The sequence below is a fragment of the Dermacentor andersoni genome, chromosome 3 (genome assembly GCF_023375885.2).
Source record: "Dermacentor andersoni chromosome 3, qqDerAnde1_hic_scaffold, whole genome shotgun sequence".
NCBI lineage: Eukaryota > Metazoa > Arthropoda > Arachnida > Ixodida > Ixodidae > Dermacentor > Dermacentor andersoni.
Window position 1 is genome coordinate 155,870,502 of NC_092816.1, and position 13,247 is coordinate 155,883,748.

The following is a 13,247-nucleotide window of genomic DNA, read 5'->3' on the forward strand; positions in this document are numbered from 1 at the left end:
TACCCAGCTAAATTATAAACGCGTGCAAATAAATGCTAACTTACGTCACTCGCCTTGAGACCAATCGCAATGTGCTTTACGTAGTCATTGGCTACGGCCTGCTTGGCGGTACCCCTAAAATGAATTTAGAAGATGAAAGGAACAGCAAGAACACCCAAAGCGGGTTAAATGAACGGAACGAGCAAGGAAGGAAGTGAACATTGGCACAAGCAACGCCCAACGTCCACCTGTAGCTGATAAGCGGCACAAGCTTTATGTCATCAAAAGCTGCTTAACTAAAGGCTGGTGCAGCGTCATGGTGACGTCGACGAATCATGGCCATAGGCTGCACGGGCGCCTGTGCAATGCGACCAGTTGATAAGCTGAGAGGCGAGCTCTACATCGACGCTGTGTGGCTTTACTGACACGGAGCATGAGCAGAGCATTCATGAAATACGGCAACCATGGATGGAGCGCGACGATACCCAGGCACGTAACAAGGCCGACTCATCCGCTGCAGGCGGAAGAGAGGCCGAATCTCTCAACCGCAGGATTTGATTCGTGAACACGGAATCTTGTCAGCTTGCAGAGACTCGCTCAAATATAAATTTATACTTACGTTATTGCGTCATGGTGCTGACCGACGGCCAAGGCTTCGCCTGTAACGAAACAGAAGCAAGCCTTTGACTTGTCTTTTCCGTAACAAGCATCGTGTCACTTAAGGATGATGAAATGGATGTTTGTCTACGGTGTGATGGCATCACGAACAGGCTCAATTCCAGTTTCTTGTGCGAGCCAACGTTTATGTTACTTACTATATAATTCGCACAACCCTGTGGCATGGACAGAACGCGTTTATGCTCGTGCTGGCAGATTGCACCCGCTGCAACAAAACAAGTGCGCGTTTGAAATCGCCCAACAGGAGCAATGAGAACTGCGCTAGAACCCCTCTGGCGAGTGTTCGCGGAGGCCTTGTAGCCGAGGCAGACGCGAGACATCGCAAGGGCACTTTCAGAGGCTTTCAGGAAGTGTACCTGCCGGTGCAGTGAGCAACCTCAAACGACACACCTGAAGGCCACCAAAATGCTTGGCGGAAGGACAGGGGAAAAGGATGGGTTGAGCGGGGCGGGGGCTACGCTCTCGAATACATTCGAGCACCTGTAAAGTGCAGAAATTCTTTCGTGACATAACGGCTGGATCGATTTGAACGAAATATGGTGGATTTGCACGAGAAACTGAAATTCCTGCAGCTGTAGGAAGCAGAATTATGAATGAGGGTCTTGTATTTCTTTACAAATGATGCCACAAATGAGCGAGCTTCGGGAAAATTCAAGCGCGAAGTTTATATGTCTGTAAGTGTGCATCAGGAACTTGTCTTTCAACATTCAAGTTTTGTAAACTGCACCTGTTGGAGCATCTAAAGCCAACAAATTTGATATATGAGTTAGGAGCTCACACGAAATTGTTATGATGTTTAAGAGGGATTTGAAAAAGTTCTACTCATATCTAAGTAGTAGATTTGATAGCAGTGTATAATACACAATATTAATTATTACCACAATATTACCATTATTTATTACTGACTTAAACAGTTCAAAACTCGGTACTAGCGTCGTTTTCTTAAATTTTCTGGGATTTCCGAATTAGAAAAATTGACAGCCTCAAGAAACAACATTGATGTCGATCGTCATTAAATTTTAGCCCTTTCTTTTAAATGCAGCAACGCAAATCAAATTCGGTTCAGTGAACGCCGAGCAACGAGGTTTCACCTTTCTTGTGTATTGCAAGTAGGGGTGTACTGATATTCGAAATTTCGAACAGGAATCGGATAGTCCTTGACTCAAATCGTACTCAATATTGTCTAATATCCATTTCTGTTGCAATATCAGAGATAACAGAACTTATTAAAGTCTCAAGGGAGAGATACTGGTGCCGAGGGAGGACTCTTCCGAATGACTCGGCTGAGGGAGAGAAGCGGCTGCTGCGCAGGGCACCAGTTCCCGAGCGAACGCACGGGGTAGACCACTTCTACTTAATATATATTCGACGCCATCCAGAAGAATACCTCGCTTTTAGGAAGCCTATATATGAATACGGTGTCTCGATATAGGCAAAGCAGTTATTTCACCAGACCCATCATTAGATCCCTCTTACCTTGAGAACATCGTACCAGTGCTGCATACCATGCACACTCGTATCCTTCGACTAACACAGCACTCAACGTGCATCTGGTGAAGTGCAGTTTCCTGGCTTTATTTCTGGGATAGTCATGACCGGCCAGATGAATGAAAGCAGTTCTTTCTCATTTAGAAGCTGCTCAGTAGACCGGCCGCAAAGTTTGGGTACGAATCGCGTGCATAAAATAACGTAAACACGCCTCAATTTCTCGCCAAACGCATTCTACTCAAAACTTCGCTCTCCTAAGAGATGAGAAAATATTCGATATCCAATTCGATATTCCGAGGTCATAAGAGGTATTCGAATTGATTCAGAAATCTCATTATTCGAACACCTCTAATTATAAGAGCTGCCGAGGTAAATATGCCTTTTAATAAAGGAATGATGCGCTCGAAGGTGTACATTAGTTGCAGTGAGAATATTTATGCACCGCCAGCTGTTTCGTTGAGGGATTCTGCGGAGAACAAAGATGGCCACCAGCACGTCTGTAGAGGTAGAACAGATGGGACTACATATAAGCCGATTTGTTACATGAATGCTGTAAGAAGGGAGGGGGGGTGGTGTGTGAGGCTATTCGGCACGCCATGATAAGCAAAGTCCGGCAGTGCTCCCAAAGAAACCTTCCTTTTAAAACACGCAGCAGGTACCTTACGCTGTACCGTTTCTGTCTTCCTACTAGTATAATGTTACTTTGGAGGAAGTTTTCAAAACAACTGGCTGCACAACCTAGACTCCTCTCGACGCCTTTGCATTTCAGCTGGACTCTGTCATCGCGAAGCTACCCTGCTTTGTCGAATATGGCTAGGGGTGGCCTTCACCAAATCTTTTGCTTTCCGAATCGGATGGGCCGATGACGGCTCGTGTGATGACTGTGGTAACGAGCAGACTCTTCAACACCTTCTCTGTGACAGCCCTCGCTACAATTTATAGAGACGATCGCTCGCACGATAGCGCGCTTTGACCGAAGACCTCTAATAGAGGAACTTATTTTAATATGCCGCCATCACAAGTGGGGGGGGGGGGGGGGGCATCGCAGCGGAGGGCCACGAGGGCACTGTTGCAGTTTTTAAAGGCAACAGACTGGGACAAGCGCCTGTAGCCGAACAGATGTGTATAGTGCTGCAAGTTCTACTGTGCTGTACGGTGACAGTATGCGGCGACAGTGACTGACTGTGATTGTATGTCTATGCTCCTTTCTTTCTTTATATCTACTTTGTTATCACTTTACCTCCACCTCCCCTCTCTCCCCAGCGTAGGGTAGCAAACCGGATCTTCATGTCTGGTTAACCTTTCTGCCTTTCCCCTTTCCTCTCTCTCTCTGCTCTGGTGTACCGTGCGAAAGAGCGGAAAGTGAAGGCACTGCATTTTCCCGTGCAGGGCCATCCGAAAATCACGACCGCTGGTACCCGCCACACAGTAACGGCCTTCCAAGTGGCCGCTTAGCCTCAGCCAACTGGTATTAAAGCTCTTTCCACACGTTACATATCCGTTTGTTCGGAATCAGGTGTCTAGTTAGTGAATATTCATTCGTTTATATTCTTACCCGAGGGCCCGATTGGTCATTACGTAGGGAGGGATTGAAGTAAATACAAACGCGCAATGTCAAACATGAGAATCTCCTTATCAGTTACCTTTATTTCTGCACAAGTACTTCACGATACGCAAACTATACGTTCAACTCTTTCTGATTAGAAAGTGCGATTTTAGAGTCAGCAGCTCTTACGTAACGTTCACGCGATTAGTACTTACGTAATACGTCAAGAGAGGCCTCCGTGACTTCCCTGGGGCCAGCCAGAACACCCAGTTGCTTGGCTGCCTGAAATAACGTTTCGTTAGTGCAATCGCTTCGCTGCAAAAAAAAATTATAGTTAGGGCATAATTGAGCAGCAGCAATGACTACATTGGGCGTATGACCTCTTTCTTATTTATTTCTTTTAGAATTGAGTTACAACTCTTGTTAGTATTTGAGGCTGGATTCTAGCGAAGAATGGACGAATCGAAGGCTGTGTGTCTTAGGGAAGAAAAAGCTATTATCTAATTGAAGAGGAGGAGGAGGAGGATGAAGCATGTTATGTTTGTTGTGATTTGCATCGATTATATATAACCTATTTGTCGCCAAGGCATTGCGCAGGCCACAAGATGACAGTAAATAAAGAAAAGAACGACGCCTTAAATCTAAGGCAATCACATATGTACCGTTATTGATTACGCTCGGTATTCTGTACTCCCTCTCAGTCCGCTGCGTTCACTATAAAGGTGTTTGTACAAAATGCAGCTGCAAAATGCTCGCCTATAGCCGACCGTTATACTTTTGGTCCATCTCTCCGTTACTTGGAAGACGTTCATACACAACTGTTTGGAATTGCCTCTATCAGAGACATCATGCCATCTCAACTTAAAAAGAAGCTTTAACTCAAGCCCAACTCTAATTTCCACATTGAAATACACGTAAAACGAAGAAATGCTTTTATCAGACAACCGCTTGTTCGACTTAAATGAAATATGTTGTATTTGAAAGAGAAATTGAAACTCTACAAAGCAACATTTTGGTTTACCGCTTTGAATATTTTTGAAGAAAATTGCCCTAAATTGGTAAGTCTGAAACTAATAGAAGCACGAAGTTTACAAATTTGTAACTGTGCACCAAACACAGATACAGCAGTTAGATATAGGAAACTGCCCTGCGATTGTTCCGCAACCTTGGGTACAATACATTTATGGGTTCACCTGTATAGATTTATCTAATCATTGTATTTGTGGCTTTAGACGTTCTTGTGATGGTACTCATTACGCGTTGTCTTTCTAAATTGCAAACGATCCTAGCCATTTATTCACAGCAGGAAAATTAGCACCTGCCCGTAAAAGCTGCAAATTTTTGGGCTTGTAAAGCAATGTTTTGATCAATTTGTAAAGTCGCAAAACCCTTCGAGGCCAGAAGGACGAAGTTTAGGCTAATCCATGTACTAGTCGTCATTCACCCCATGCTGACTGAATTCCCATGCTTGAAACTCCCGTAGACACTAGCGCCGGACTTCAGCCTAATGATATTTGTCACAAACTATATGGTCGGACCGCGGCCTCTGAGATCGCTGGCTGAGGCGCGCGTCGTTGCGATCTTGGAGGTCCCGGTCTGACTCGGTCAAGCTTGCGCGCACCTGTAGCTGGTTGTTAGTGTATCGATCGAGGAACTTGAAGGCCGGTCGGCTGGTGAAGTATCCGGTCCAGTAGGCGTGGGGATCGCTGGCGTACGGAAAGAAGTCTTGCGTCTCGGTGGGCCAGCCGACGCCTGACTCGTGCAGAGCCTTCAGGTAGCACGAAGGTGTCGAGTAAAGCAGGTGCACCTTCGTGTCTTCTGACTAAAATGAGAAAGGCAGGAGAGAGAGAGAGAGAGAGAAAACATGCTTTTATTAACGCTCTAATGCGCAAGAAAAGTTCCATATCAATGAAAATTAAACATAGCTTGTTAATCTTTATTTCGTTACATTGAGAGTACATTTGTGCAGGAAAATCAGCAGTAAAATGTTATTTGAGCAAATACATATTAGTAATGGAATGAATTATATATAATTGTATGTTCTTTGTTTTTTCTGAAACTACCAGTAACTTAAACTTCGCTCCAGTGTATCAGAAACGCCTACTATAGGGTTCGAATTAAGTTTCCCGTGCTTGAGCCAGAATGTTGCGGTATGAAACTTGGAATAGCATAAATGACACGTTAGGAATTACAGAGCTGAACATTTCGTGTTGGTATACAGTGTCGTCCTCACGCCTCTATAGAATCTGGAGGCGGAGGAAACTGGATATTTAGAACAGAGGTTGAACACCACGAATAAAACAAGGACATGAGGAAAGAAATACCACCGGCAAGCGCTGGTATTTGTTTCCTCGTGTCCTTGTTTTATTCGCGCTGTTCAAACTCAGTTCTAAATATGAACCAACTAGCCCTCATCAAGATCTTACTAATGAAAACTGGATAGGGAAAGTGTGTTTGAAAGGGAAGTTAGTACTTTAAGATGTACTCCTCTATGACCTCACTGAATATGAAATCGACAAGAGTCCGAAGCATTGCATTGCAGTCTTGAAGCGTGAGTTGCTCGCGAATGACGGCGCTAATGGAACGTGCAACCGCCTCTACGTAGTTTTATAATGCGAGGCCCTCGCTTGACGCCCACTAATTGCTAATATTAAACCGTGTGTTTCGTTTTCTTTATCTCTTCTTCTTGTGTTACTTTTTTTTGTTTTCGAGTTCAAAGATACTTCCAAAAAATAGCATGAGATCTAAAACGCAATGAGGTCTGTTCAGAGCGTTACATCTTTCGAGGTATCCATTTTCAAAAGTTGCTCGCAGGTGCATCGACCTTCAAGTTAAGGATTATCCCCGAACCGCTACATAGGGTCGCTTTTGGAAATACTTTCAAGTGGATCACCAGTGTATTTCGTAGCATATTTTAAGAATGGACAGGTCAAAAGCGCTGTCAGTCTGGTGACTACAGCCAGGCGCCGATAACCCCTCTCCTAAGCCTCACCTTTGCCACTTGTTCTTCGTATCATCTTGATCTATTACGCATAACGCATTCTGCCACTGTTAACGCCGGAGCGGCAGTTTGGCTGCATGACTAATTGCCTCGGCGATGAAGGCTGATAGCCAGGAGATGGACGACTGTAAGATTGTGCATGGCCGTAGTAAACAAAGCACGTGCGGAAGTACGCCTACTCGAGATTGTAGAGCTCATGATACCACTTATGCTGTCGTCTTTTGTCTTCATCTTCTTGCACAGTTAAGAGAACCATGCGGTCATAAAACTAGCCCCACTTTCAGATTACCAATTGTAATCTTAACAGCAATCAGTTTAAGATTGCAGGCCCGCGCTTCGAATTGCATTAAGATCAAACAACAGTAAAATACACGCCAGTGCTCGCCTTGACATAGCCGCAAGGACGAAGGGGAATAATAATGCAGGGAGGAGTAAGGTGAGAGCGCGGAGAAGTTGATTTAGAAAGTTTCAACCGCGTTTCATGCTTTAAAAGAATTGAAAGTAAGAGATTATTGGAAACATATTTTGGACGACGCACTAAATTCCACTATATAGTGCTATCAAGGTTCGCAAGTATCTTCATAGTATATGCCGTAGAGGAAGCTTCACACACACATAAGAGTATTTTCAAAAGTCCTTCACATCAGCATACAATGTGGAAAGGCATTTGAGATCAATCGCGCCGCTTACACCGGCAGGTCCCGTAATCTAATCCTAATATGAAAGTACATTCAAACCTTGTACTGAAAGGTTTATATTCAAAGAAAAGAACGAGCGGTTGCCACGTGCCTAGAGATTTGTCTGCATGCAGTTACGTTATAAGATAAAGCATGTGAGGAAAACCAAGGTGTGCTCATGTTTTTCGCAAGCACGCTGCTTACCCTGAGGTTAGTGTGATGGATCAGCTTGTCCAAGTTGGTAAACCAATGACCGGCACTCTGGTAGTTGAAGTCATTGCCCATAGTAACTGGGATATTGTTTGCCTTGTAGAAGCTTGCCTGCAATATTAGGTATTAATAGAGACGAGAAAAAAATTCCAGTGCATAAAAATGCGATATACACTCTCACGGCGCAGTGTGCACGACATTATTTCGAAGCTATGTGTACGCTTTAAGCACCAATATTAAAACAGCTCGGTTAAATAATAAATGGATTCTGTGCGTGACCGGCCCTCGCACACTGTTCGGCTAACACTCATCCATAGGAATGCATGCGTCAGTAAATGAAACACAGTAAGAAGCTGATAGAGCAACACTCTCCTCAACCGTTTAGCTGCCACGGGCCTCTTGAACAGTTCGCGCGTCACTCACCTAGAGCCTCATCGCGTGCACTGTTCGTTTTTTCTTCTTTCTTTTTCCTTTTAGTGAAAACGTGTACACAGGGACAGAGACGTATAGTGGTCAGAACGATCACAAAGTCGGATGCTTGCAGCTCTGGGGATTGTATTTCTGCCCTTCTCACGCTCCTCATAGCATGTCGTAAATGCTGAAAAAATTGCCTGAAGGCGCCAGATAACATCAACGTCAACTCTGTATCTTATTGCGCAATTAACTTTGCTGAACTCGGGGGCGACGATGTCTGCTTTCTCTGCGCGCCGCTCGCCTATCAAGCCTTCTCCAACGAAGGGGAAAATGTTCCGTTCAGTATATACCGCAAATGAGCTAAAAGACATTAAGTGATAATTAAGCGCTAAAGAAGCGGACACATCCAGCCGATCTTGTTCAGCATCGATAAAGCTGCGCAACAAAGACAGATCTGGGCGATGCAAACCAGCTGCAGTCGCTCAGTGGCAACAGTGTTGCGCTGCTGAGCACGAGGTCGCGAGTTCGACTCCCGACCACAGCACCCGTATTTCAATGAGGCAAGAATGCGGAAAAGTGGGCCTATCAGAGGCTGGGGTCCAGTTCGAGAAACCCAGATGCTCGAAACTGATCCGGAACCCTCCACTACGGCTTTTTCTCATAGTCCTTATGTTGCGTTTGTACGTCAACGAATCAGCAGACAAACAGACCATGGAAAATTACTTATTTGTAAGACAAATAATTCTGGTGAAATGTTTAACTCTGGAGAGGCAATACGGACTCGCAATACATTTCTCGAAGAGTTGTGCAGGCCCACGAATTTAGGCACCTTGCGCTGAAGGTTTCGACAGTTGACAGCCGATCCGTAGCACACAGCCCGACAAGCAACGGAATAAAGACGGTATGTACTTGACAAACAGTCACTGTGACATCTCCGCTCGCTATTACCACGAGCAAAAATTTTCCGCGATACGAAGGTAATATTGAAGTACGGTTGTCCTGAACATCATTGGGTATACGTTTGCGATCGAGATGAGAAGCGTGAACGTTTGTGAGGTTGAACAAGGCAAGGCTCGTTGTCTAACACTTAGACGAGCGATGAAGGTTGGGTCGTTGTCGTCCCATTTTCTTCTGATCCTTAGAACCATTTTCGACAACGCTGTCGTAATAAATGGAAGCGTCGCAGTGCCCTCTGGCTCCCGAGTACAAAGTGCCTATACACATGCACGAAGATGCGTGACAGCCTACACTAAACGATTGCCTATTAAGAACACCGGAGCTTTCACAGCGGGGTGTACATACCGTTTCCCTTGTGTAGTTGAGGAAGTCGTTCACCCTACTTTGGACGTTGTACTCATCACTGTCAGGGTCATCCTGCGAGAGGGAACACAACAAGAATATTAAGCAATTTCCGTTCGTCTGGACGTGCCAACAACTTTTTACTCGTTAACTGCCGCATCACAATACCCGTCCGCAACTCGCAGATCATACTGCCACGCACGCGTTGTTTTACATTTAATGCGACGTTTTAATCTCGGGATTCACCTAGTTGCTGTTGTTAGTGCCTCTTACCGAGTAGCGTAGCGCGGCTGCGCGTCATCGAGTTGACACAGCGTTCCCATTGCATTATAGCTTTCAGCATCGGCCTAGGTCGCGGACGGAAAGGGCGCGCATGTAGTCGCGTGTTGTGCAACCACATATGCTATGCACGATAAAAGCCAGACGCACGTTTGTGACGAAGTTCTCGCAAAGCCCGTTGCGAATTGCATATATTTGCGCAGGCTTCAATAAAGAGAAGAAGAGAGAGCAAATGATAAAGGAAAGGTAGGGAGGTTAACCAGTTGTTGCTACAACAACAACAACAACCAGGACTGAGCCCGGTTGGCTACCCTACACTTGGGAAAGGGAAAATGGGGACGGAAAGATTAAAAGAAGAAGAGAAGGTCTACTGGGTATATCGTTCGGTCACTCAGTCCGGATCACAGACGCTGACTCAATCCAGTAGCCTTCAAATATCGCAGCAGAGCTTTTGTGGCCTTTTGTAGCTGTGATATGCGAGGCCATGGTCCCAAGAACTTCTTCAAGGTGAACGGTGTTCTATCTAGCTGATTGAGAGCTGTGCAGAGATCATGTCTTTCGTTTTGAAAAGATGGGCAGTAGCACAGTAGATGTTCTATAGTTTCCTCGGCACCGCAGGCATTACAGTCGGCGCTATCAGTCATTCCAATCAAAAACGTATATGCGTTGGTGAATGCGACGCCCAAGCGTAAGCGGCACAGCATTGTTTCCTCATTTCGCAGAAGCCCTGGTAACAGGCGCAGTTTCATAGAGGGGTCGAGGGAATGCAATCGTTCTTGGGTTAATTCAGGTGTGTGCCACTTCTCTAATGTCATACGGTGTGCTACCTTGCTTAGGTGTTGGGCTGCGTCGGTCCGCGATAAAGGTACAGAAACAAGGGTTGCTCCTTCGTGTGCTTTCCTAGCAGCTTCGTCAGCGAGGTCGTTGCCGGAGATACCGCGATGGCCAGGCAGCCACTGAAGCACGACGTCGTGCCCTTTCGTTATCATACGATGGTGCATTTCTCGTATCTCCGACACTAGTTGTTCGCACGACCCGCGATGAAGAGATGACAGAAGACATTGTAAGGCCGCCTTCGAATCGCAGAATATTGCCCACTGATAAGCGGGTTGATTGTTAATGTAATCAACGGCACCTCGGACGACAACAAGCTCCGATCCGGTCGATGTTGTCAAGTGAGAAATCTTGTATTGGACACTAATTGATCGTGATGGTATAACCACTGCGCCGGTGGAGCTGGTCTGAGTGGAAGAGCCATTCGTACATATGTGGACTCGGTCAAAGTAGAAAGTGTTCAAACAATCCAGAGCTGCTTGCTTCAGGGCCAAGGTAGGCAGGTCGGTCTTCTTTCTTATCCGTGGAACCGTGAGACGCACTTGAGGTTGTTCTAAACACCACAAAGCTGAGGTTGAACGTGCTGAGGGTGTGAAGCCCGATGGTAGACAGGCACGATGGATGCTGACCTCGTTGGACAAGGACGCCTGTGGTCGGCGTTCTGGCAGGCAGGCAAGAGAGCTTGATTGCACGCGTGAAACATGACGAACATGGGCCCTAAGCGTGTCGATGCTAATGTAAGTCGTGATCGGATGGTCTCGAGCCATTATAATGGTTCCTGCTGTTGAGGCGCTCCGCGGAAGTCCTAGGCAAACACGTAGTGCCTGTGCTTGCACGCTCTGTAGTTCTCGAAGGTTTGACTTGCATGTTTTAGCAAGCACGGGAGAACTATAATGTAGCAATCCGATAAAAAGTGCTCGATATAACTGTACCATGGAGCCCACTGATGATCCTCATGTTTTCCCGGCGATAAACTTGAAGACATGAACAATAGATGTGAGCTTCTTCTTCAAGTGGGCAACATGAGGGCTCCAAGAGAGGTCCCGGTCCCCAATGACACCCAAAAACCGATGATTTCTCTTGTAGGAGATAGGCTGGCCATTAAAGGGAAGCTGAAGAGTCTGTCGAATTCAATAAGACGCTCTTATACGAATGCGGGAACTTTATAAACCATGTAGGTAAAATTTGGGTTTTTTTTCAATTAGGAGCGACGTAATCGTCGGTTGAAATTGCGCTGTAGCTCCGCCCCCCGTCGAATGCCGCGTGCTGCTGCTGACGCTGACGATGCGAGCGGAGACCGGAAGCCGCGGTGTTGTGACGTCAACTCTAGTGTTTCGTTCCTTCGCAGCGTCCGCGACCGTGCCTGACCGCGCTTGTTTCTGCGTGCGTGTCATCGTAATCTGCTTCGATCGGCCCTGCATTCCTTTGTTGGTGCGTCTGCGTGTATGTAGAATGCTAGTCAACGTGCGTGGTAGTCAACGTGAGAGGTAATCAACGTGAGTGGTAGTCAACGTGGTAGTCAAGAGATGAAGGTCACTACACGTACTGCATGAACCGGGAAGCTTTTCACGCATTTAAACCCTCTTTGTAGATTGCCGACAGCTTTGGACAGCGCACAAATGCCGACGATCGCATCCCCGCTTACGTTCCACGAGGAGGCATGCAGGAACACAACACCACAGTTGTTTGACCGGAAACGAGCTCACTCAAACGGCGAAAGATCCGCGAGATCACTAGATCGCTTTGCAAAAAACATACTCACCAAAGAGCATTTCCAACACGAGGAGATCCCAAGACTTTGCTTTCGTTCGCGTCGAAAGCACTGCTCGCACCAGCATCGTTTGCTTCATCGAGAGAGGTCGCAATCGGCTCGTACATGTAGGGAGTAACGCCGAACTACCCAGAAAAACGCAGTCTCTCTACATTTTCCATTACCGTCTCAGAAAAACAGCACCAAACTACCTGGCACCACGCTTCATGTGTAGCGGCAGCGGTCGGTTACTAGTGTTGACGTCACGAGGCGCCCGACCAATCACAGGCGGAAACGAGGCGCGCGAGCTGGGCGTGTCCGCTGCTGCAGTTTTCGTCGAAATAAAATATATTTGCGCTTTCTTTCGCTCAATTTCGATACGATATTCGAATTCGGAGGGTTGAAAACCATTATGTACAGATGTTCACTCATTTTTTCTGGAAAACCTTTCAGCTTCCCTTTAATGCATACTGGATAACGAGACATTGGTTTTCGTGTAAAAGCGACTAACGCACATTTTTCTATTGAGATGGTAAGGCCTTGTGTGTGAATATAGTCAGATGCCTGTGTTGCTGCTTTCTGCAGCCTTGCGCGAACCTGCAGACGAGTGACCGCTGATGACCAGATGCAGGTGTCGTCGGCGCGTAGATTGAGACACTCACTGCTTCCGGTAGGGATTCGGGGCTTAGAACCCCACCTTAGAAGAATACTAGAAGAACCCCTAGAAGAATAGGGCTTAGAACCCCACCTTGGGGAACTTCTCGGCATATGTAGTGGTCGGTAGTCGGGCCATCTTCCGTGCGTAAGGACCTTTGCGTCAAGTAGTTTCTGATCCATCGATATACTCGCCCCCCTAGTTCAATTGTCAAAAGTGCTTCTAGAAAGGGTTGATGGGAAACGTTGTCGTAAGCGCCTTTCACGTCCAGAAAGAGCGCTACTGATAATCGTTTCCAAGATTTTTGCTGTTCTACAGATGACACTAAATCGATGACACTGTCAATCGATGAACGGCCTCGTCGAAATCCCGCCATAGAATCAGGGTAAATCTTGTGGTGTTCTAGGTACCATTCGAGACGCATGAGGATCATGCGT

General features: G+C 46.3%; 1 protein-coding gene across 1 annotated transcript in view; it reads right to left on the reverse strand.

Moving 5' to 3' along the window:
- Positions 1 to 13,247, reverse strand: part of LOC126524580 (lysosomal alpha-mannosidase-like) — a 72,385-nt gene that overhangs the window by 34,767 nt on the left and 24,371 nt on the right. The window contains exons 7-12 of the mRNA XM_050172881.3: positions 9,296 to 9,367; positions 7,574 to 7,690; positions 5,313 to 5,513; positions 3,907 to 3,973; positions 599 to 638; positions 45 to 114 (exon numbers count right to left, since the gene is read on the reverse strand). Coding sequence (XP_050028838.1) covers positions 45 to 114; positions 599 to 638; positions 3,907 to 3,973; positions 5,313 to 5,513; positions 7,574 to 7,690; positions 9,296 to 9,367 — 567 coding nt within the window. The remainder of the gene's footprint in view (positions 1 to 44; positions 115 to 598; positions 639 to 3,906; positions 3,974 to 5,312; positions 5,514 to 7,573; positions 7,691 to 9,295; positions 9,368 to 13,247) is intronic.